The following is a 21,363-nucleotide window of genomic DNA, read 5'->3' on the forward strand; positions in this document are numbered from 1 at the left end:
TTAATTGGTTTCGAACCCGTAGAACCGTGTGTGTTCTCTTATATTTTGCTCGTACGCAGACGCTGATATTAGACATTTTCAGAGCTTCAATGGAAGAGCTCTACCATTGTGATCTATATGCTATATTAATGGAATTGCTTAGCACTGGCCCGATCCAATATACAGGTCCGAATACTCACTCTCTTTTTTTTTTTGTTGCCTTGTTCCTATAATTAGCTCATCTCATGTTGCTTACTGATCAAACCAAACCGCTTCCATAGTCAATGAAAACAATACAGTTCACAAGTCCAACGAAGAGGAAAAAGAAATAAAACATCACGGTTACTAAGACACCCCAACTAAACCTTAGTTTTAAAATCCTTGGGAACATAGCATATAAAAGGAAAAGACACAGTGCAACAAGTCTGTCCTCTTCTTTTCTTGGATTTTTGTAGCCCATCCTTTCTTTCTCTCTCCCTCTACCCAAATGTTGAAATGAGGAAGTTCTTGTATATGCTCATAAACTTGGCCACAAATGCTGCATTGTTAACACACCCATAAGAAGCTGGTTCTCTTTTTTTTTTATGTAACAACCCAATTGCAATAAACAGTTTACAATACCTTCTATGTGAAATATGGCTTTCTGACCCAATCTCATCCTATGTTCCTGTTACAATGAACCAAATACATCAATCATCTAGACAGCTCAGTCTCGAAATGAGAGCACAGACGTTGAGACAATGAGTGGTTGGTTTACAGATAATCTTACATAATATGCGGCCCAGTGGCAGACTTCAAGCTTTAGCTCTGAGTCCAGTTTCCTCAGCAATTCATGAAGAAGCCTCTGTAAAGGTACAAAACTATGTGTAAAAGGGAAAAGATAAAGGGACACCGGACACGAATAATAGATTTGGGTTTTTGTTTGAAACCTTCAGTATGACTTCTGGTGGAATGCAATTAACTAGCAGCTCATATACCTTCCCGCGTACCTGAAACAAACTGAAGAAGCACACAAGAGAGAATGATTAGATGTAGGGATGTTTTAAATCTATAATTTGCAAAGCTAAATGATTTACTAAAGTAAGAGACCTTTTAGGGCTCTGTTCTCTCAGCATGTCAATTGCTATTTCGGCAACATACTCTTCCCAATCCATGGGAGATATCACTTGGTTATCTGTGAACGGATAGCTACAACGAGAGAACATGTTAACCATTTTCATTAATATGAAACAGCAGAAGATATATTAATCAGACTCTTTGATTGTCTGCAGAGAGAGAGAGAGATACAGTTATTGATGCTTACTTTTGGACACGACAAGTCTCAAGTGACAGAATAGCTCTTCTTAGACTGCGATTTGATTTCTCGGCAATACGACCAGCAAAACCGTGAGGTAGTTGCAGGCTTTCTTTCTTTGCAACGAACTCCAACACTTTCACTATCTGCAAAACAATGAACCACATTTCTTGTCAACAACAATCTTGCATACATTTTTTTTTGCACATTGAAACAGTTTATGTACCTCTTCCTGCGAAGGTGCATTTATCCGCACATTGAGACAACGAGACTTGATGGCTTCTGTAACCTTTGAAGAACTGTTACAGCATAAGATGAGACGGCAAGATGAGCTATATTTCTCCATTGTTCTTCGCAGAGAATGTTGTGCTTCTCGTGAGAGCTTGTCAACTTCATTTAGTACCAACACTGCCAAAACCAAAACCAAAACCAAAAGAAAGAATAAACACAAAATCATGTGTTTGTGCACCGCCTAAACTTATTAGTATATCAGCCATGAACCAACTTAATTATATGGAACAGTTAAAAACTAATTGAGCAGGGCATGGGAAAAAACATAAGACTAGAGAATATGTAAGAGACAAGGGATAAGTTGATAACCGAGAACTTATAACCATCTAAATGTATAATGAAGACACTCAGTGGAACATGAAGCTTTAAATCTAGATATATGAGGCAACGATCTATTAGTGATAATGTTAGAGAAATATGGAGGCGGAACACTAGTTCTTACCCTTGTAGCCCTTCTTTCCTTTGGTGTCAATTGGTCTGTTCTTGGCCATTTCTTTAATGATCTCTTGAACGATGTACCTGTCCTGAAAGCCTGCATCGCTTGGAGTAAGCTCCACATGATTGGTGCTTGATAATGTAGTGAGCTCCAGATCAATAGTTCTACTCCCAGCCTGCATTTTGTAAAACACGTTAACATAACAAAATATAGAAACCTTAAAAAAAAAAAATAAGAAAACAGATTATTAGACCAGCTAAAAAGAACACAAGACTTTGACCGACAATTCTCACAACGTTGTAATGTTTGTTTTAATAGAATAATAATCTATCTAGAAGGACCAACAAAAGAAAATGATAGTAAACACAATTCACATCACACTGAAACAAGATTGACTGACAATCCAACAAAGGCAAAAGACGAAGGATATCAAGCACAGAGAAATTTAGAAGTAAAAAAAGGCAATGAAAAAACAGAAAACCATGTACAACTACTCACATCAACTTTCCATGCCCTGTTCTCCACTTTCACCTGCGGAATGAAAATGAAAAAAAAAAGTAGCAATCAGAAGATGAACATCAATGTAAAGACAAAGATCAAAAGTTAGTGCTAATGAATTAACACAACATGCAAAAAAAAAAAACAGACAGATTACTTTTCCCAACAAAAAATAGGTCTCAAAGTCTGCCATCTTTTGTTATTACCAAACTAAACCCAGAAAGAAAAAAACCAAACTAAACCCAGAAAAAAAGGAAAAAAAAAAACGAAGGATACCTTCTCAGCACTGGGACCATATATCTGCTTGAGAAGCGCCATGATTAGGGTTTTCTTACCAGAGCCTGACGGCCCATAGAAGAGCAGATGCGGACAATCTTGCTCCGTAACCTAACACGCGAACAATCAAAAAATTCAGCTCCCAAAACAATTAAGAAAAAAAAAGCTAAAATTTTGACCTTAGGGCTCGAACAAAAAAGAGCGTACCAATTTTTTGAGATTGTGAGCTATATCCTCATGAACGATGACCTTATCCAGCGATTTCGGCCGGTACTTGTCCACCCACAACATCTTTGCTCACCACCGGAGGAGTTACGCAAATGCAAGTGGCGGGAAAGTAGTGAATCGTCTTCCCTCTCTCTTCCTCTACTCTCACCAGCTTTCTTCGTGAAACCCGTCTTTAAGCTATTTACCTTCTTCGCTTTACGCCTCTCCACGTCGATGTCTAGTAAAATCGAACCCTCCTTCTACTTTAGAGTGTTAGAGTAACTAGTTTCGTATACAGTTCATTCACACTACAAAAGTTGAGAGCTTTGCTAACTGGCTTGCTTAAAAATACATCAATGGTCTTGTAGATGATTGATTTAAATAGGAAATTTGTTTTTCTGTTTGTTTGTTTGTCATCTGATCGATACTGAATCAAAGTATACCAAAAAGCTTAGAACAGCTTCAAATTTTTTTATATTCGGCTCATTGTGATTTAATTTTATATATTCAGCTCAAAGACGAAATAAAAACACAAAGATTTAAAAGAAAAAAAAACAAGAGAACTCTTAAAATGCGAGTGCAGCAGCAGCAGAGACTGGATAGTCTTTTTATATAAGTTGTTGGCATCAACCACGGCCACGACCTGCTCCTGTTTTCACAACAAATTACCAATTAGGCTTTAATTGAAGAAGATCAAAATTTTGGTGCAATCTAGTAAAATCATCTTTTACCTCTGTTGCCAGTCATCTTCGCCATTGGAGCTCCTCGGCCTCGGCCTCTGCCCCCTCCATCATCCATACCACGTCCTCTTCCACGTCCAACCCCCGGTGGTTTTCTATCTGGACATGTTTAACCATTGTTGATATATGATTATTAGTTCATTACCAAGAAGAGCTTTGCTTCTGTTTTGAAAAGGCAACATAATGACATGAGAATACTATACCTGTACGGGTCTTCTCCTCCTGTACTTTATCAATCACCTAAACAAAGAACAAAGACAATATGAGTAGAAAGAAACAAATCTAGACTGAAGCATCTTGTACAAGATGTAAAACATAAATAGAGACAGCTTATGGCCGTCACTTTCCAGATATCTAGAGCTTTGTTAACTGAGTATAATTGGACACACAGAGAGATCGAATAAAGATATACAAAAAGAGAATATTCAAATATATGGAGTTACTTGCTCCAGAAACACAAGACAAGTGAGTCAATAATCTGGTCAGGCAAAAACCATTCTCTGTGATATCGTCCAAGACACGCTTCAACAAGAGGCATGCCATGTTTTTGAACAGGGTACAATGCCTCTTGGAGCACATATCTGATTTGGCTAAGCATCATCACTCCAGCGAAGAAAAGAAAACAAAACTATACAAGTACAAGCGGCATATACATTAAGAGTATATTATTACCTCATCTGGAACTCGAAGGTACTTGATTGTGTTACCGCGGATGTAACATTCGGGCATCCTCCAAAACCTGTCTCCGTCCTACAGCGGTAATCAAGCGGACAAGCCAACACATCTTAAGTGTCATCAACCACACAATTAGGAAATACAGAACAATATAAAAGTTTTGTAACAATACACAAAAAAGCAGAAGATAACCTTTGATGTGCAGATGACTTCACGCAGATGAATGTTCATCCACGTATCGCAATTTACTAAATGCCCATTGTAGGTCTCTCCATTCTTGAGCTCCACAAGCTAACAAAACGATCCAAACATCAAAAAGATGTACACTTTATAAGGAAAAGGAAAATCTCCTATGCACGCACACAACTTTTCATATAGAAAACTAACGCAGCATGTCAAACTTGAACAGTTACCCACTTAGCTTCTGCTCTATATAAACAAAGGTTCAAAATTTTCACTTACCATGGGATGCCCTTGAGCAGTCTTGAGCAGCGAAAGAGGAAGCTGTAAAATCAAAAACAAAACAAAAAGAGTCAAAACTTTTTGAAAGTTATACAGAAAACAACTAAAGATATAGCATAAGCTCATCAATCAACTTACCATCTTCTCGAATTAGAAGATTTAGAGATCCGTAGAGAGCCTAATCACATTAAAAGAATACAACATTAATCCCAAGCTCTAGAACCAATAGAGGAAATCAGAACAAAAAACCCTTACAAATCGAAGCTAAAAGAGAAACCTTGCTATCAGAAGATTAGAGCTTCCTCTTCAGTAAAAGAAGGTGAAAACTTTAGAGGGAGAGGAAGTGATGAGAAGAAAGAAAGAGATCCAAGACAACGGAGGTGGCGAAAATTTGGAAATCGGTTCCCTTTTTCTTTTCTACTTCTCTTTGTTGAGTAGTTGAAGGATTTCTAATTAGGTCAAATACATAGGAACTAGGAAGTGTTTTACATTCGTAATATGTTTTTTATAGATAATTATAGTTTACGTAGAAATGTCTTCAACAAATCCGATATCGTCCAGCGGTTAGGATATCTGGCTTTCACCCAGGAGACCCGGGTTCGATTCCCGGTATCGGAGCTTTTTGTTTTATATAAGGCTAAATAAGCAACCTTGGGCCTTGCTGGGCCAAAAGCGAGGACATTTTTTCATGGCCCGTTTTAAAACTTTTAGGGTTTATTCGAAGTATAAACTCTGTGGCTTTCCATCGTGTTGCTTCTTTTCTTTTGCCGCACTTGCTTTGCTTCTCCTCAGGTGATAATACTTTACAAACTCTTCTCTGATTCTCCGCTGGATAGCTTCTAGATTCTTCCTCCTCGTGCTAGTACTTTTAACTTTTTTATAACCTTGAAACTTGTCGTTTAATATCTGGTCTCGACAATGAATTCGTATAGTTTGTTGGATAGTTTTATTGTTCTGGATCGCGTGTACTTACCATTCATATGTCCTCGTGTTGGTCTTGAATCCTTTAGTAACTTCGAGACTGATAAATGCTAGTAATAGATTTTTATGTTACTGTCACTTGCAGCCTTTATGATTGTAGTTAACTGCCACTGTTAAAGCTCTATTCTAACATAGTTATTATGTGTTCTGTTTTTTTGATATAGTGTTTGAATTTATAGAGTCGTCTACTCTTCAAGATGCAGAACGAAGAGGGTCAGGTCACGGAACTATACATTCCTAGGAAATGGTAATACTGCGTTTCTTCTTCTTTATTCCGGTTCTTTAAAATTGGTTTTGTTAAGTAATCTCTCAATCATATGCATCTTTATTGACAGTTTCTTTTTCTTTTTTATACATATCTGAAACTACAGCTCTGCTACTAACCGGATGATCACGTCAAAGGATCATGCCTCCGTGCAACTCAACATTGGTCATTTAGATGCCGATGGCATCTACACCGGTCAATTCACTACCTTGGCTCTCTGCGGTTTTGTTCGTGCCCAGGTTTGTCATACGCTTATCTATAGATTCTGGAATGTTGTGTTATCAATTTGTCAATCGTAGTTAGTTTTGTCTCTTGAAGGGGGGTCTTGTGGATTTTAATAGTTGGGTTATATAAGCGTTTTTTGAGTTAAAGAGTTTTGTTAGAAGTAAAGACTTATCAGCTTGAGCAAAAACTGCAACTTTGCTTAATAGTCTTCATTTGATTTGACTATTAACTCACGACGATGATGAACTATATTTGCAGGGAGATGCTGACAGTGGTGTGGACAGGCTGTGGCAGAAGAAGAAGGTCGAAGCCAAACAAATCTAAAGAGCCTAATTAAGCTGTCTTTTTTTCTTTTGCTTTGTTCTGAATGTTGGTTATTTAATTCAAAAAGATCATCGGACATAATGATATTTGCTCGACTCTTGGTGTTATAATGCTTCTTTCACTGGCTTGTTCTAATTTTCCTCCAGTGAGATATATTTCACAATTTGTCGAACCTTTCTCGTTTCAAGTTGTACATTTCCTCTTCACCTCGTACAAGACTTCAAGTATTATTAGAAAAAGAAAAATCCTTAGCCATATCCTACTCCATCAGAATCACAACGAAATGAACATCGACATGTTCACTATAGACTATTTGTATTCTTCGTTTATGATTGTGATAAATGATAGAAAATTATAGTATAACACGTTAGTTAATTTATATATGGACTAGGATATGCCCGCCCTACGGGCGGGATTTGATGGATCGGATTTTATAAAAGATGTAATTTTGTGTCAATTTCCTTTTATGTTGAGTTGGTGTAATATGATTATGTTGCATACACCAAATTTCAACTATATAACTAAAAATAATTGAATTCTTAATATTTTGATGTTTTAGTCTTGAATTGTAAGCTGTTATAGTGTTTTCAGTTTTTAATACTATAAAATCCATAAACCAATCGGATTCGATAAAAAATGAGATTAAGTTTTCTAATACTATTTTTTCTGTGAGTGTTTATAAATAGTGGAGAATGAGGTTTTAATTTAGAAGAACTCTCTGTCAAAGTTAATATAGTTGTTTTGGACAATCTTAGTAGTTACTATTATAAACAATTGTTGTTGTTTGTTTTGGTATTTATGTTATAATGAGGTTTAAAAGGTTACTTCATGAATTCTAGATGTGTGTGTTGGCGCATGTTTTTATTTGATCAAAAAAAAAAATATAATTAGACATTTAGTTGTACATGGGATTTAGCTTATTTAGACCATATTTTATAATATCCAAAATATTAAGCTGGTGGTGGTTAAATGCAACATTTACTTACATGTTAAATGTCGTGAACATATGTTATTGTTGTTTCTTTCAACAGAGTTGAAATTGTGATAATTTTTTGTAACAAATACATAGAAAGTTTTGTGTTTGTGATTTTTAAAGAGTTTCGCTTTTCCTTTCTTCTATTTTTTTTATTTCTTCTATCGTCTTATTTTTTTATTCCGCATAGTTACATCTCATTGTAGTTTTTGAGTGATATTACTTAATTAAATAATATGGAGACTTCCCATTTCAAAGTTATGCAAGCTATGCCTTTGTTTTAGTACTTAGCCTTTTCAATACTACTTGATTAAGTAAAAGAAAATAACCAAAGCTATGATTCATGTAACCTTTAAAGTATATGTCTATCGGTCCATGCCTACTGAAATGCTACAACTCTCTGCTTTCTATCCATTTTACAATATTCACAAATCTTTATGTTTAGAATCTTTTTAAGAAAAATCTAAACATTTTATCAACCCCAGTACCAACCTAGCTCAGTCCAACCTAATCCATTTATCATAACCACCAAACAGTAAACAACCATCATATTTCTTCTTCTCAATCTATGAAACAACATTGATATTTCTTGTTGAATCTCAAACTATCAAGGCGTATACATGATCGTATAGAGATCAGGAAGCATGAATCTTAGACTAAGATTCTTAGTCCATGGCTGCTGGTTTTCTTGGATGCATCAATTAAATAACATGCAAAACAGATGAATTAGCTCGATTTGCAGGTCATGTTCTCACTTTTATATGTTAAATACAGCTTTTAGTATTTGATTAAAATAACTATATAATGTTTAACAAATATTTCATGCGTAAACAAAATAATATATGCCTAAAAATATATATATTTTCGTAAAGTTTTAGTATTATAATCATGATTTCTATTTTACTAAATTTATACTATTATTTTGAAGTGATTTTTAAATGCCACCTATTACGTTAAAAGATAGAGTAATTAAATTTAGTGATACCTTTAATGAATAATTATGTATATTTATTAAATTAGACAACTGGTTATAAATTAATATAGTAATAATTAGCCCCAAAGATATTTTTAAAATATAAGATAATTTATATAACTATTAAATGAAGATAATATTTATGAATCATAAAAAAAGGAAAAATAGAAAAATTCATATTTAAATGTCAATCGCGTAAAAATTGATTGCATATTATAAAATAGATTATTCAGTGTTTTTAATTATTTATTTTGTTAGAGAATTTGTCATATATAAATAATTTGATGGTATATATAAAATTTTAAAATATATGTATTAATAAATAGGAACATTTTCTTGAATAGACAATTTTCAAGTTTTGTCACAAAAAGAAATCTTAAGGAAGAAAATGACAAAATGTTTCATTTAATAAATAAAAGATCTTTATACCCTAGGTATATAAATACAAATAAGTAAATAAAATAAATAAGTAAAGAAATATTTTTTATAGTTTCAGATTATATGTTTTCAAATTCTAATTTTCTATAATTAATTTTTTGAAACTTTTTTTACTTCCTTTATTTTTCTCAATTACGTTTTTTGGAAATATTTTTAAAACTATTTTAAAAAATTTATATTTATTTTTATTTAATAAAAAGATTTAAATCTCAATCACAAATCATCACGCCTTAACACTAACCCTAAAGTATATATCAAATAACCCTATGGATATAAATGTATATTTACTTCTTTAACAAAACATTTTGATCATTTTAATCATTATATGCTATATTTGGTGAAAAAACTTTTTTAGGGTTATCCTAAGGTATTTCTTTAATAAATAATTGTGTCTTCACGAAATATCCGCATGGATTTTTATCTGAAAATGGTTCATGTAAAAATTATAATACATGAATCTAAAATTCTCCATGCAAAGTTTCTAGTTCATAATTTTTTTTTACATACATAAAATCATTGTTTAGTTTATGTATAAAACCCATCTTTTTTATGAGTGGTTTTATAAATTTAGAACATTATATAAGAAATGCAAAAGTATATATTGATCCCGAAGTTAATAAAATAATACCACCAACCTTTCTTTAAGGTTATAAGAATACAGATAAAAAAAAATATGAAAGACCAAACTAAGGTTAGGTCATGACATAGATGATTGATAAAAGCTAAGAGCTGAAAAAGATTTCCCGTTAATCCGAAAACGTAAGAATATCAAGACTGCATGATACCAAATATTTAAGCCCCAAAATTATCTTCTTTACAAACACTCTGATTGCATCCCACCAGAATACTAACGACGTTTACGTCGAAATCATCCAATCAAATCACACATCGTAACGACACTGTGTATCTGCTCTGATTCTATCGCCACCGCAATTTTGCCCTTTCTTTGTGCTGCTGGCGGGCTCGCCTGATTCCTCATTACCAATTCCTTTTGTTCCTTCATGCATGTGGTTCTCATTAATATGTTCCAGATTCGTTAGGTTGACCTGCTAAAAGAGCAATGGTGACTTCGAGATAGGAAAGAAAAAATGGAGACATTTGAGGGAGAACTCTAGCTCAAAACTTCAACGCACCACAACCGCAACACTGAGCTCGCAAAATTTAGGAAAATGGATAGATTTTTCAAATAGAGAATGCGGCAAGAAAACAGTGTTGTAAGGCTTTATAGCAGCAGTAGAAATCTGAGATCAAAAGGCTTGCAAGCGAGTACAGTTGTCAGGATGTTCTCTCACACCATCTAGCAAAGGTGCCCAATCTCCATTTAAACTGCAACAACATAACTTCTAATCACCATTTGAAGAATCAGTAAGAAGAAGAGATAGTGAAATGGTTTCCTCACCAGTATAATTGTCTTCAGCCAAGTTGTTCCAGAGGTTAATGGAAAAGCTGACATGTTTTCCAGCGCCATTTTTGTAGACAAAGCTACGATCAAGTGCTTCGCTAAACCAAAAAAAGAACCTTCAAATCAACAGGGAATAGAGAAATTTTGTACAAAAGTGAATCAAACCAATGGATTCCATGGTGTATTTTTTTCTTTTTCTTGAGGGCTTCACAAAAGGAAAAGGAAAATTTTGCAGGGGAAAGTATATTCTCACAGAGTGTAGTTAGTGCAATGGGAGGCAGATGTTGCTTCCTCAGCGTTCTTTCTACAAACTGAAGATAGCTCTCAGCCTCGGTGTACTGTCAAGGTCTTCCATGTTCCGGGCAGAAGTTCCTATAAATCTGAAAAAATGCCAAAATAAGGTTTTAGCTCAGGAAAATTCAGAGGTTTAAAGAAAACCAATAGGTTGGTTCAACGACTCACAAAGGACCAAATTACAGGTCATGTTTTCAACATCTCATATAAATCTGAGTAAGTAAGATGTTAATGAAAACATAAACTTTCATGTCTTGTGTGAAATATAAGATGCTCATGGGAAAACTCAATTCAGAATCATAACCCTCGTCAAGAGATTCCACTGCATAAATCAATTTTTTTTTTGTGTTAGACTTCAAGCTTCTTCACTAACCGGAGATAATAGATAGAGTACACGTCTTTTGGAATGGCGTCTTATGCTGTAGAACGTGGAAGTTGCCGGTACTGTAAAAAAAAAACAATCTAGTATTGAAATCCAGCGGAGGAACATAACAAACTCAAACGGGGTAACAGAACAAACCTGGAAATCAAGCAGCAACATGTCGACCCCCATGGGTTTGCCGCCGCGTCGGACGTTCCTGGCCTCCCAGAAGCGGAGAAACCGGACTTGAAAGGTGGAGGAGCATCGTCCGGTCTTCAGATCGGAAGGAAGATCGCTGCATTAGTCATTTTTCTCGATAACATTTACTTTCTTGTTTAGAGGGAATGAGAAGATGGATGTGATAGTAGGAAAGCTTACCCTTTTATGTTCCACCGCCTCCTCGCATGAAGAAGATCGCATTCAAGATAGATAGTGAGTGATGATTTGAGAATGACTTTAAGATGGGGAATCTGTAATTGATATAGAGCGTTAGCAAGAAGCTGAATCAACTTTTAGCAAAAAAAAAAAAAAAGAAGCTGAATCAACTCTGTGTCGACATTAATGGCGGAGACGAAAAACCTAATACGAAAACGACGGTCTTTACAACTGGTGGAACTCATTAATGGGCTCGCCGAATTGAAAAAATGTAAGGCCCATATCTAATAAGAAGCCACGTAGCTGAGAGTTTAATGAAACGCAGTGGATTTGCGTTTTGGACACGTGTCTCTCTCTGGTAACACTATTATTTGACATGGATGAAGGAGAAGAGAGTCCCCTTTTCTTTATAATAATAGATATTGATAAATAAATTTCACACTTCAAGCAGAAAATTAATATAACATGTTAATAATTTTTTATCAATCTTTATAATTTAAATTTTAATATGTAATTCACGATCTGAACGACGTCGTTAGGTGGGGAAGTAAGCGGGGCAAATTTGATGCACTTCCATTTCATTGTTGAGTGATTTTTATTTTGGCGCCTAGGCTAGGGTTCTTAACTTCTTTCCATTTCCTCGCTTGCGGATTCCCAGAAAAATTGTCGCTCAAGGTGAGTAAGAAAGTCCGAAACCTCTTTGTATCTGGGGCAATGGCGGAACATCGTTAGTTAATTCGATTTTTTTTTTTGATTACTAGGGTTCTGAGTTCTGAATTTTGGGGACTATCTGGTAGCTAGAATCAACTTGTTGTATGATCCTTTGCTTAGTGACTCAAAGGACCGTCCTTTTAGTCAGCCAGACAGTTTGAAACTCGATGGATGAACTAGTTTCGTCTTCAGATGAGGTTGTGACGAAGCTTGTTGAAATGGGTTTTGCAAAGCTGGATGCTTTGGAAGCTGTTAAAGCTGTAGGCAAGCCATGTTGCGACGAAGCCGTGGAGTATCTTCTGAAGAGAAGTGGTGGGTTCTCTTCGGCTAGCTCCTCACTATGTTCTACAAAGAATAATAATAACAAGACCCTTGGCAATGGCAGGAGAGCTCTGCCGTCTTCGTCTTCCTCGGGTTCTATGCGGCAGTCGAGTCTGTTCGACCATTTTAGATCCGTTGATCGGAACAAGAAGAAAGGCTTTGGGACTGCAGTAGTAGTGTCTGTTCCTTCACAAGAGACGAGAAAGTCTCCTCCTTTGGTGTTTGTTGAGTCAGATGTTTGCTCAGAGGCTTCGTCGACATGGGAGAAAAGAGTTAATACTATACTACGAAACCGGTTTGGTATTTCATCACTTAAAGGATTCCAAAGGGAGGCCTTGTCAACGTGGGTTGCTCATAAGGACTGTCTTGTTCTAGCTGCAACGGGATCTGGTAGCTTTCTTTCTTTTTACTCATCGATGATGCCCTTCAATAACATCCTAATATTGCGGTTTATGTGTGTGTTTACACCATGGCAGGAAAATCTCTATGCTTCCAGATTCCTGCATTGGTGACTGGGAAAGTTGTTGTCGTGATCTCGCCTCTGATAAGCCTGATGCATGATCAATGCCTTAAGCTGTCAAAGCACAAAGTATCGGCTTGTTTCCTTGGTTCAGGCCAACTTGATAACCGCATAGAACAGAAGGCCATGCAGGGAATGTATCAGATCATATACGTTTGCCCTGAGACTGTGGTCCGGTACAAAAGCACAACTTTCTGAATTTTCTTCTTTTTTTTTTAAAGTGCATTTATGTTATTTTTTTGTCTTTGCTTTAAGGATTGATGTAAACTTGATCGCAGGTTGATTAAACCACTCCAGAAGCTCGCAAAAACTCATGGAATTGCTCTTTTTGCTATTGATGAAGCTCATTGCGTATCAAAGTGGGGACATGACTTTCGTTCAGACTACAGGTATGTTTTTTGTGAGTCAAAGCTTGCAAGTGTCATTGCTTTCAAGTGCTGCTTCTGTGGATGATCTTAGTTTTCTAAACAAAACTCCCGCTGCTGGATTTTTCAGGAAACTATCTGTGCTGCGGGAAAACTTTTGTGCCAGCAGTTTGCCGTTCTTGGAATATGATGTACCGATAATGGCATTGACTGCAACGGCCACAGCTCACGTTCAGGAAGATATTCTTGAGTCACTTCACCTGTCAAAGGAAACAAAAACTGTGCTTACTTCATTTTTCAGGCCAAATTTACAATTTTCAGTGAGTTTTCCACCTTAGATTTGATTTCACTTTACATTTTAGGAATAAGATTAGCAAACTAATCTATAACTTTCTACTTGATGCTGAAGATGTACAACTTAAAGTTGATATATTTTTCTGTCATTTACAGGTTAAACATAGTAGAACGAAGTCTGCGGCTTCATATGGAAAGGACTTCCAGAACTTAATTGACTTATACTCTGGAAAGAGAAAGGCTACCGGGAAAAAGGTAGCAGTGATCTCACGAGAGTCAGAGGGGCAGAATGGTTTTGGTTATCATGATGCTGAAAACATCCATGAGACAGATCACGATGATGATGATGAAGAGGATCTGGAGAACTCTTTGGCAAAGCAAAACAGTTCAAATGGGAAAGAGATGTCAGAAGAGAATCTGGAAGACGTAACTGACATCTTCCAGAGTGTTGATGATTGGGATGGTATGCTCCTTTTCATTTTTTTGGTTGGTAACAGAAAGTGATCTGAAACTGTTGATTAACATTGAAAATCACTTTGATTAGCAAAATTGGTCACTGCATTTAACTAAATTGATAGTAGCGTTACTGTTAGTAAAATAAATAGGCTTGGCATATCATTGGTGTTGAAGAGTGGTGGTTTTGATCGGATTTAATCGTTGCAGTTGCTTGTGGCGAGTTCTGTGCAATGTCTCCTTGCGATGTCCTGGATTTGCCTGATCCTTCCGGAAAGCAGATACCTGACGAACCTGGACACAATCATGGTAACCAGACAAAGGATCTTGAAGGACCGACAATTATTTACGTTCCTACGAGAAAGGAGAGTGTAAACATTGCAAAATATCTCTGCGGGGTTGGACTGAAGGCTGCAGCTTATAATGCATCGGTATGGACTGAAAAAAATTGTACTCTTTTTTACCTTACGAAGCTTCTCAAATACTTTTTAGGAATGAAAATTGTCAACCTTTCTTAACTTGGTATCAAGACTCACACTATATCAACCAAGCAGCTATTATAGATTTTTTTTGTTTTGTTTCCAGTATATGATGGTTAGATCTTGGATTCTTAATTAAATGCTTTTTGTTTTTAAATTGTTGTTATTATGGCTGTTTTTTTAACAGTTTGTTACTTTCCACAGTTGCCTAAAAAACATCTCAGACAAGTTCACCAAGAGTTTCACGAAGAGAAGCTGCAGGTACTTACATGGAACCTTCATGTTCTATTGTATTTCGACTCAACCTGAATGTTCTACTCTGTTATCCACTTCATGTGGAGGAATATTGACGTTATGGTACTCCCCTTCAGGTTGTTGTTGCCACAATTGCATTTGGAATGGGAATTGACAAGAAAAATGTCCGAAAAATCATCCATTATGGTTGGCCGCAGGTCTCTCTCAAAGCTCCTTATATGATTTTAATATTTAACATTTCTGTACACCAAAAATATAAACAAATCTATCTTTATTATATCTCACTGAAATAATGAAACCGCAGAGCTTGGAAGCATACTACCAAGAAGCTGGTCGAGCTGGAAGGGATGGGGAATTGGCTGAGTGCGGTGAGATGATTAATATTGATTTGTTTTGGTACTGTAAAGATCATCTTGTCTGCCATGCCTAAAATAATCTGGGATTTACAGTGCTCTATGCTAATCTATCGAGAGTACCAACACTTTTGCCGAGCCGTAGGAGCAAAGAACAGACAGAACAAGCTTACAAGATGCTATCTGATTGCTTCAGGTCTGTATGCTAGTCAAATACGTGTGTGCATCTTTCACTTTTCTTTCTGTAATCTTTTACAATCATTCTTCTTTTTCTCATGCAGATACGGAATGAACACTTCACAGTGTCGAGCGAAAATACTCGTGGAGTACTTTGGGGAGGACTTTAGTTCCAAGAAGTGTAACTTGTAAGTTCTATCCTTCTTTTAAAAGACCATTAAGGTAGCGAACTGTCGTAATATTCTTTCCAATCTATGAAACAGATGCGATGTTTGCACTAGTGGGCCTCCGGAGCAAGTAAATGTACGAGAGGAAGCTAATCTTTTGTTTCAAGTAATCACATCTTTTCACGTAAGTCTTTTGTGTAATCCTCCCATTATTATTTCCATTTGGTGATTTATTAGATTACTTCAACTATAACCGTTCTTTTGGTCTCTTAGTTGCAGGCAGATAATAGCTCTGAGCATGCATCATATGAAGATTTTGGACTCGGAAACAGCAAACAAAAGAAGTTATCCGACAAGCCGAATCTTCTCTTCTTCATCAGTAGAATCAGGGAGCAGGTAATCTTTGTATTTCTAGTGCATTATGTTCGTCATGATATACATTTGATGCCTTTGGTTGGGTGACAGTCCCAAAAGTTCATGGAGATAGATCGTCTTTGGTGGAAAGGTCTTGCCCGTATCATGGAAGCCGAGGGATACATCAAAGAGATTGATAACCAGGTAGTAAGTAACAAAAAAAGGCAACCAACCTTTCTTCTTTTAGTTTCATGATCCTCTCCTTTTGGTTTGTGTTGCAGTCTCGTCGAGTTGAGATAGGTTTTATAGAACCAACAGAGAAAGGGAAGAAGCAGCTAAATATCAAAGACGTCAAGCCGCTCTATGTATACCCAGAAGCTGACATGCTGGTTTCATTGAAACAACGCAGAACATACAGCGGATTCTCATCTTGGGGCAAAGGATGGGCAGATCCAGAGACCAGGCGGCAACGGTTGGAGACAATGAAACGCCTAAGAGAAAGGAAACCACGAAGAGAACGATCACGACAACAACAACAACGTCCTTTGAAGTTACAGAAGAATGTTCCATGGAAAAGCAAAGAATAATCCTCTCTCAAGTAATGAATCCACTTTATATATATAATACTCTTTTTTTCTCTTTTACCAAACCACATTCTGTTCATGGGTCTTTACGGAAGAAGCATAATAGTTCTTTCTACAATTGCTCTTTCAGGGTCGTTCTTCTTCTTTGCTTTAACTCCCATCTTCAGGCAGAGACGTCGAGCCGTAGAGAAGCTGAAGCTAGTGAACGAGGCTTTGGTTGCTGCGGAAGAGAACGTTGCGAGGCTTCAAGAGCGTCACGATGTGATTCTCAGAGAGTTGTGTTCTTATTACCTCGTTAACTCCGAGCTACAAGAAGCTTTGGTTGCAGCTCGAGCAGCTATTGATGTTGCTTCAGGTTTTGTCATAGAGCTTAGAAGATTACAGTTGAATATTTTAAACTCCCTTTCTTAATGTAAGCTAACACGTATTAATGGTGATTTCGGGTTAATTAATGAATCAATCAAAGATAAAAGCTTGTAATGAATCCAACGGCTGAGATAACTCGAGAGTTTTATATCTCTCCTTCCTTTCCGGCTCCCCCCCCCCCCCACCCACGTTTAGTAAACTTACATACGTCGACCCATCATCATTATTTAATACAAACCGTTGGATCAAAAACCAAAGAAATACAATCTGAACGGTTAACTTCGCCAATACTCGGATCGCCAGCGTGGCGGTAGATGGTATATAGATACAACGTCGTTGAGTGCTCAGATTACGCAAACCGTAAACCGCTACAAAACCGGAATAAAAAGGAAAGATAATTTCGTGGTAGTTTGTTAAGAATCCGATGGACTCGTCGTCGTCACCAGCAGCAGGAGCAGCAGCAGCGAAGCCGGGGAGAGGCGCAGGAGGAAGAAAAGGAGGTGATCGGAAGAAGAGCGTTTCCAAGTCGGCCAAGGCTGGTCTCCAGTTTCCCGTCGGCCGTATCTCTCGTTACTTGAAGAAAGGCCGTTACGCGATCAGGTACGGCGCCGGTGCTCCCGTTTACCTCGCCGCCGTTCTCGAGTACCTCGCCGCCGAGGTATGATCTTAGATCTCTTTGTTGTTTGCGGGTGTGCATTCTTCGGAAATGAAATTAGGGTTTGAGATCGTGATTAGATCTAACGAATCTGATCTCTCATAGGTTTTGGAGCTGGCGGGGAACGCAGCGAGGGACAACAAGAAGAACAGGATAAACCCGAGGCATCTTTGCTTGGCGATAAGGAACGATGAGGAGTTGGGGAAGCTGCTTCACGGAGTCACCATCGCGAGCGGTGGAGTTCTTCCGAACATCAACCCGGTGCTTCTTCCCAAGAGATCTGCATCTCAAACTGAGAAACCTGAGAAAGCTGCTAAGGCTGCTAAATCTCCCAAGAAGGCTTAACTGTTGCTGCTGTGATGCGTTTGTTATATCAAATCTAGAAGAAGAACGACTTGTTTTTTTTTTAGGGATTGTGTAGGTTGGTTGCTTTCTATGTTTACTCTCTCTGTTTGTGGTTTGTTTATGGGATCCTCGGATGGCAAGATTATGTGTTACAGCCATTTTGTAATGAATGAACTAATTTCTGGGTTATCTTCTACTCAGTTTCTCAGTAGTCTATTACTATAAAACATGGTGTATCCCTCCTATTGCGACACCTAGGACGCCACGTCAGAAATAGGAGTTTTGCAACGTCGACACGTGTCCCCCTGCACTAAACGCACCGTATCATTTATTCATCCACATTGTGGGCTTCGTTCGCTGTCTGAGTCTGGGCCGTCGTCTAACCCCAATCGGACAAGAGAGGAAGGTCGTCTCTCCGCTTCTTGCGACGGCAAGGACGTTTGCGATTCTTCTCACCATCTGAAACGGTCTGAGTAAAGGCTATGTGATTACTCCCACTGATTCGCTCCCCCACTATGTTCTCTTCAATACTTTGTTTCGATATGAAAGACGGTGATTTTGGTATATATATTTGTGAGTATTTCTCTCATTTCATATCTTCATATCTCTTATATCTCATACTGATAGATCGTGTTATGGATAATCCGAGGCTGCGGATTTCTACTCACCTCTCCGGCGTCGAGGAATCAATCAATCCCGCACCATGGCGATGAGACACATGGACGCAATCGCGACTCTACTCATGATGTTCTTCACTCTTCTCATCCTCTCTTTCACCGGCATTCTCGAACCGTATCATCGGATCCGTTCGGAGACGTCCTGGTGGCGTTTATAAAATGGGACTTGGAAGTGGTTGTGCTCGGTTCCGGGAGAATCATCACAAGGGTTCGATCCGAGGCAATGTTAGTTTGGGTTCTCTGCAAGAATCCGGCGGCTCGGGTTTGCGGTGAGATGAAGATGGATGACGATAGGGTTTTGGTGAAAGGTTGAACTTGGGTTCCGGATAATTTGGAGAATTTTCTTACATGTTGACTTTTGAGTTATGCAAATATCTAAAGGATTCTTCTACGTCTTCTGTCTCTCAGTGTGCTGCTTCCATGAACGTTGGTGTTGGTTCGTTCTCAGACCCGGAAGGCATGGACGGGCTAGCTCAATTCCTTGGTACTTCTTCCATTAATTATTTTTTCTCAAAAGATATCTCCATCAATGATACATCATTGAGGTGCCTATGAACCCTTTGCTTGATTGTGCAGAGCATATGTAGAGCCCATCAGCCTCTGTTCTTTTTAAAAAAGATGAAGAAGTTACCGCTTAAGCTAGATTCTGTTTTATTGTTCAGTAATGCAAGTGATTCAAATCTATATAAAACACAATTGATATAAGTTTTCGATTAAGTCACTAAGACTCCGTTACAGGTTGCTTCTGGTCTTTTTGTTTGGCGAAAGTTACTTGCTTGATGGTTCTTTTTGTTACTTATATGCTGTTTCGGATGTCTTAAAAATAAATGTTTTCTTTTCTATGCAGATGCAAAAAACCATCAGATTCTCATATATTACAAAGCCTCAGAGGTAATAAACATACATCAACTCCTTATTGCCTTTCATCTTCTATTTTTAGAAGTTATTAAAGTACAGTTTTTGGTGGTTTTTATATGATTAGTTATTTGAAAGACATGGTTTGATGCTTTGATGATTATGATGAACTCAATATGACTGCAGCATAGGACAAGACCTTGGTGGGGTGTTTAAGTAAAGTTCAGAGCTCATTAGTCCGTATCACAACTTGCTTAAATGTATGTTCTTTTCTCGAAAGCAAACTTCTTTGTTCATCATCATTAAAGTGTATATTAACATTTGAAAATTTCTCTTTAAGGTGGGATTGTTATAGAGATTGTTGTTGGAGGTGAGTAATCGTATGTTGGATGGGGAAGAAGCGAATAAGCAAGTTAGAGTTGGATGGGAGAAGAATCTTTCTGCTACATATGTTGGTTTTGTCTTTAATTTACCTTTTATTGATGGATATGTGAACAACTTAAGAAACTCACAAAAAGTCATCAGGCTGTCATTCAATTGGCTGCAAAAAGAAAAGTAAGAATACTTTTGTACTAAGCTTAGCCATACCTAATATCTTTAGACCGATTTGTCTTATATTTATCTGTTGTCGTTACTATCCTACAGGTTCAACTGTTCAAGTACATGAGACGATGTGGGAGTATCTGTAACCATTTTAATAAATACGTTGGTTAAACACTTAAACCTGAGAGGTGACTGTAATATAAAGTTATTTTTTATTGATAGCCGTGTGATCGTGTACTATTACCGCAAGCCATGGAATTGGTTTAACCAAACTGGTTCTACATGAGTTAAACCTTTTCTAAAACGAGTGTACAGTTTGAGAATATTATAATGTAAATAGATACAATCATACAAATCCGAATTATTGTAACTAAAAAAAATGCTATGACCGAAATGATGTGTCCTAAAACTAACGTTGGCAAATTAATTGGAATGGAACAACTTTCGTGGAGAAACTGAATATTAAAATATTTTCCTAATTAAGAGTATCAAATGAAAAACCTGCCGGTCCACTACGTCAAAAGCATGCAAGAGTACTTTCGAAACAACAACATAAACTTAAGGTTCCAAAATCTGCAAGCAACAATGGTTGGTTCATACGACAATAACATTTACCTATATGTCATAAAAATATTATGCAAAGGCAAGCCCAAGATCAGTAAAGCATGCTTTGGTATGCTTGGATGGAAACTAATTAAAACGAAAGTTGACCAATAGTGGAGAGACGCATCAAAGAATCGTTTCACAGAGTTGAAGTAAACAAACTACCATGCTATTTGAAACTTTTAGGAATACAAAAACAATGATTATATACCACCCCAACAACATTAAAAAGCATATGCGACACCTACTAATATGATATATACATATAAAAAATGTTTACCTAATTTAAGGAGTAGATGTAAAGTATTGTGACCAGATATGTGTCAAAACTTTTTAAAAAATGAATTCAAAGTAAAAGAAAAATGTCTAGCATAATCCCATAATCTTAAATAATTTTAAATTAAATATTTGTATAGTGTTTTCAAAAAAAAAAATTATAGTGCAAAAGAACATCACACTATACAACAATCATATACAAGGAACACATAAGATCTGACATGATAATAGATGACTTAACATAAGACAAACAAACTAAAATAATTACTCCGCTAAACATAAAAAATGAACAATGCTCCATTCAAACAATCATAACTATTGTATATGAAATTTATTCAACAACGACTTTCATGCTCAATCTTCTAATAATTAGCAAAAAAATCACGGATAGGATGAATAACAAAGAATATACAGTGAAACTTCTATAAATTAATAATGTTGCGACTACACCAAAATTATAATTTTTTATTAATTCATAGAAATTATTAATTTATCGTATATTAATTGAACCAAAAATTCAATTTGGGACTATAAAATTGTA

At 36.7% G+C, this 21,363-nt stretch overlaps 5 protein-coding genes, 1 long non-coding RNA gene and 2 other non-coding genes across 16 annotated transcripts; 4 read left to right on the forward strand and 4 right to left on the reverse strand.

Moving 5' to 3' along the window:
- Positions 1 to 235: 235 nt before the first annotated feature.
- Positions 236 to 3,173, reverse strand: LOC108855487 (replication factor C subunit 3). The gene is made up of 11 exons (XM_018629330.2): positions 2,982 to 3,173; positions 2,775 to 2,885; positions 2,499 to 2,531; positions 2,007 to 2,175; positions 1,500 to 1,681; positions 1,283 to 1,419; positions 1,069 to 1,167; positions 909 to 978; positions 749 to 823; positions 601 to 646; positions 236 to 517 (listed from the first exon to the last, which is right to left on the reverse strand). Exons 1-11 carry the CDS (start codon positions 3,063 to 3,065, stop codon positions 459 to 461), a joined length of 1,065 nt encoding a protein of 354 aa, XP_018484832.2. The 5' UTR covers positions 3,066 to 3,173; the 3' UTR covers positions 236 to 458.
- A 248-nt stretch (positions 3,174 to 3,421) lies between these two features.
- On the reverse strand, positions 3,422 to 5,308 carry LOC108849640 (sm-like protein LSM4). Of its 2 annotated transcripts, none has more exons than XM_018623225.2 (8): positions 5,136 to 5,308; positions 4,997 to 5,036; positions 4,859 to 4,900; positions 4,589 to 4,687; positions 4,394 to 4,471; positions 3,925 to 3,961; positions 3,713 to 3,820; positions 3,422 to 3,630 (listed from the first exon to the last, which is right to left on the reverse strand). In XM_018623225.2, exons 2-8 carry the CDS (start codon positions 4,997 to 4,999, stop codon positions 3,608 to 3,610), a joined length of 390 nt encoding a protein of 129 aa, XP_018478727.1. In that variant the 5' UTR covers positions 5,000 to 5,036; positions 5,136 to 5,308; the 3' UTR covers positions 3,422 to 3,607. The 2 variants fall into 2 exon arrangements, with proteins under 2 accessions (XP_018478727.1, XP_018478728.1); XM_018623226.2 differs by having other exon boundaries at positions 5,114 to 5,308.
- Positions 4,199 to 4,330, reverse strand: LOC130512243 (small nucleolar RNA snoR127). Its single transcript, XR_008945800.1, has one exon. It is a non-coding gene; the product is annotated as a small nucleolar RNA snoR127 (small nucleolar RNA).
- A 96-nt stretch (positions 5,309 to 5,404) lies between the features above and the next one.
- TRNAE-UUC (transfer RNA glutamic acid (anticodon UUC)) lies at positions 5,405 to 5,476 on the forward strand. Its single transcript has one exon. It is a non-coding gene; the product is annotated as a tRNA-Glu (tRNA).
- An 86-nt stretch (positions 5,477 to 5,562) lies between these two features.
- LOC108849442 (40S ribosomal protein S21-2) lies at positions 5,563 to 6,827 on the forward strand. 2 transcript variants are annotated; one of them, XM_018622996.2, is made up of 4 exons: positions 5,563 to 5,650; positions 6,004 to 6,086; positions 6,211 to 6,343; positions 6,588 to 6,827. In XM_018622996.2, exons 2-4 carry the CDS (start codon positions 6,037 to 6,039, stop codon positions 6,651 to 6,653), a joined length of 249 nt encoding a protein of 82 aa, XP_018478498.1. In that variant the 5' UTR covers positions 5,563 to 5,650; positions 6,004 to 6,036; the 3' UTR covers positions 6,654 to 6,827. The 2 variants fall into 2 exon arrangements, with proteins under 2 accessions (XP_018478498.1, XP_018478499.1); XM_018622997.2 differs by having other exon boundaries at positions 5,605 to 5,650; positions 6,019 to 6,086.
- A 2,807-nt stretch (positions 6,828 to 9,634) lies between these two features.
- Positions 9,635 to 11,673, reverse strand: LOC108853187 (uncharacterized). 6 transcript variants are annotated; one of them, XR_008944087.1, is made up of 7 exons: positions 11,641 to 11,673; positions 11,473 to 11,564; positions 11,254 to 11,389; positions 11,107 to 11,177; positions 10,693 to 10,819; positions 10,437 to 10,537; positions 9,635 to 10,363 (listed from the first exon to the last, which is right to left on the reverse strand). It is a non-coding gene; the product is annotated as an uncharacterized LOC108853187 (long non-coding RNA). The 6 variants fall into 6 exon arrangements; XR_008944088.1 differs by lacking the exon at positions 11,641 to 11,673 and having other exon boundaries at positions 9,635 to 10,083; positions 10,171 to 10,363; positions 11,473 to 11,634; XR_008944089.1 differs by lacking the exon at positions 11,641 to 11,673 and having other exon boundaries at positions 9,635 to 10,086; positions 10,171 to 10,363; positions 11,473 to 11,634.
- A 332-nt stretch (positions 11,674 to 12,005) lies between these two features.
- On the forward strand, positions 12,006 to 16,986 carry LOC108855607 (ATP-dependent DNA helicase Q-like SIM). 2 transcript variants are annotated; one of them, XM_018629465.2, is made up of 17 exons: positions 12,006 to 12,144; positions 12,231 to 12,891; positions 12,978 to 13,197; positions 13,300 to 13,410; positions 13,517 to 13,706; positions 13,837 to 14,143; positions 14,344 to 14,564; positions 14,817 to 14,873; positions 14,984 to 15,064; positions 15,172 to 15,235; positions 15,317 to 15,416; positions 15,502 to 15,585; positions 15,661 to 15,748; positions 15,838 to 15,960; positions 16,030 to 16,122; positions 16,200 to 16,516; positions 16,633 to 16,986. In XM_018629465.2, the coding sequence occupies exons 2-16, from the start codon at positions 12,348 to 12,350 to the stop codon at positions 16,503 to 16,505; spliced, it is 2,589 nt and encodes an 862-aa protein (XP_018484967.2). In that variant the 5' UTR covers positions 12,006 to 12,144; positions 12,231 to 12,347; the 3' UTR covers positions 16,506 to 16,516; positions 16,633 to 16,986. The 2 variants fall into 2 exon arrangements, with proteins under 2 accessions (XP_018484967.2, XP_018484968.2); XM_018629466.2 differs by having other exon boundaries at positions 15,844 to 15,960.
- Positions 16,987 to 17,208: 222 nt separating this feature from the next.
- LOC108854974 (probable histone H2A.5) lies at positions 17,209 to 18,064 on the forward strand. The gene is made up of 2 exons (XM_057010046.1): positions 17,209 to 17,526; positions 17,629 to 18,064. The coding sequence occupies exons 1-2, from the start codon at positions 17,293 to 17,295 to the stop codon at positions 17,866 to 17,868; spliced, it is 474 nt and encodes a 157-aa protein (XP_056866026.1). The 5' UTR covers positions 17,209 to 17,292; the 3' UTR covers positions 17,869 to 18,064.
- The last annotated feature ends 3,299 nt before the right edge of the window (positions 18,065 to 21,363 follow it).

The sequence above is a fragment of the Raphanus sativus genome, chromosome 4 (genome assembly GCF_000801105.2).
Source record: "Raphanus sativus cultivar WK10039 chromosome 4, ASM80110v3, whole genome shotgun sequence".
Classification (NCBI taxonomy): domain Eukaryota; kingdom Viridiplantae; phylum Streptophyta; class Magnoliopsida; order Brassicales; family Brassicaceae; genus Raphanus; species Raphanus sativus.

Bases quoted from the DNA above. Each gene is read 5' to 3' on its own strand.
- LOC108855487 (XM_018629330.2), bottom strand. From the start codon at position 3,065: ATGTTGTGGGTGGACAAGTACCGGCCGAAATCGCTGGATAAGGTCATC. The intron at 979-1,068 runs GTCTCTTACTTT...GTGCTTCTTCAG, and splicing joins AGAGAACAGAGCCCTAAAAG to TTTGTTTCAGGTACGCGGGA. The intron at 824-908 runs GTTTCAAACAAA...GTACCTTTACAG, and splicing joins CACCAGAAGTCATACTGAAG to AGGCTTCTTCATGAATTGCT.
- LOC108849640 (XM_018623225.2), bottom strand. The intron at 4,688-4,858 runs GTAAGTGAAAAT...TCGTTTTGTTAG, and splicing joins CTGCTCAAGGGCATCCCATG to CTTGTGGAGCTCAAGAATGG. The intron at 4,472-4,588 runs GTTATCTTCTGC...TTACCGCTGTAG, and splicing joins AAGTCATCTGCACATCAAAG to GACGGAGACAGGTTTTGGAG.
- LOC108849442 (XM_018622996.2), top strand. From the start codon at position 6,037: ATGCAGAACGAAGAGGGTCAGGTCACGGAACTATACATTCCTAGGAAA. The intron at 6,087-6,210 runs GTAATACTGCGT...CTGAAACTACAG, and splicing joins CTATACATTCCTAGGAAATG to CTCTGCTACTAACCGGATGA. The intron at 6,344-6,587 runs GTTTGTCATACG...CTATATTTGCAG, and splicing joins GCGGTTTTGTTCGTGCCCAG to GGAGATGCTGACAGTGGTGT.
- LOC108855607 (XM_018629465.2), top strand. From the start codon at position 12,348: ATGGATGAACTAGTTTCGTCTTCAGATGAGGTTGTGACGAAGCTTGTT. The intron at 12,892-12,977 runs GTAGCTTTCTTT...ACACCATGGCAG, and splicing joins TCTAGCTGCAACGGGATCTG to GAAAATCTCTATGCTTCCAG. The intron at 13,411-13,516 runs GTATGTTTTTTG...TGGATTTTTCAG, and splicing joins GACTTTCGTTCAGACTACAG to GAAACTATCTGTGCTGCGGG.
- LOC108854974 (XM_057010046.1), top strand. From the start codon at position 17,293: ATGGACTCGTCGTCGTCACCAGCAGCAGGAGCAGCAGCAGCGAAGCCG. The intron at 17,527-17,628 runs GTATGATCTTAG...GATCTCTCATAG, and splicing joins TCGAGTACCTCGCCGCCGAG to GTTTTGGAGCTGGCGGGGAA.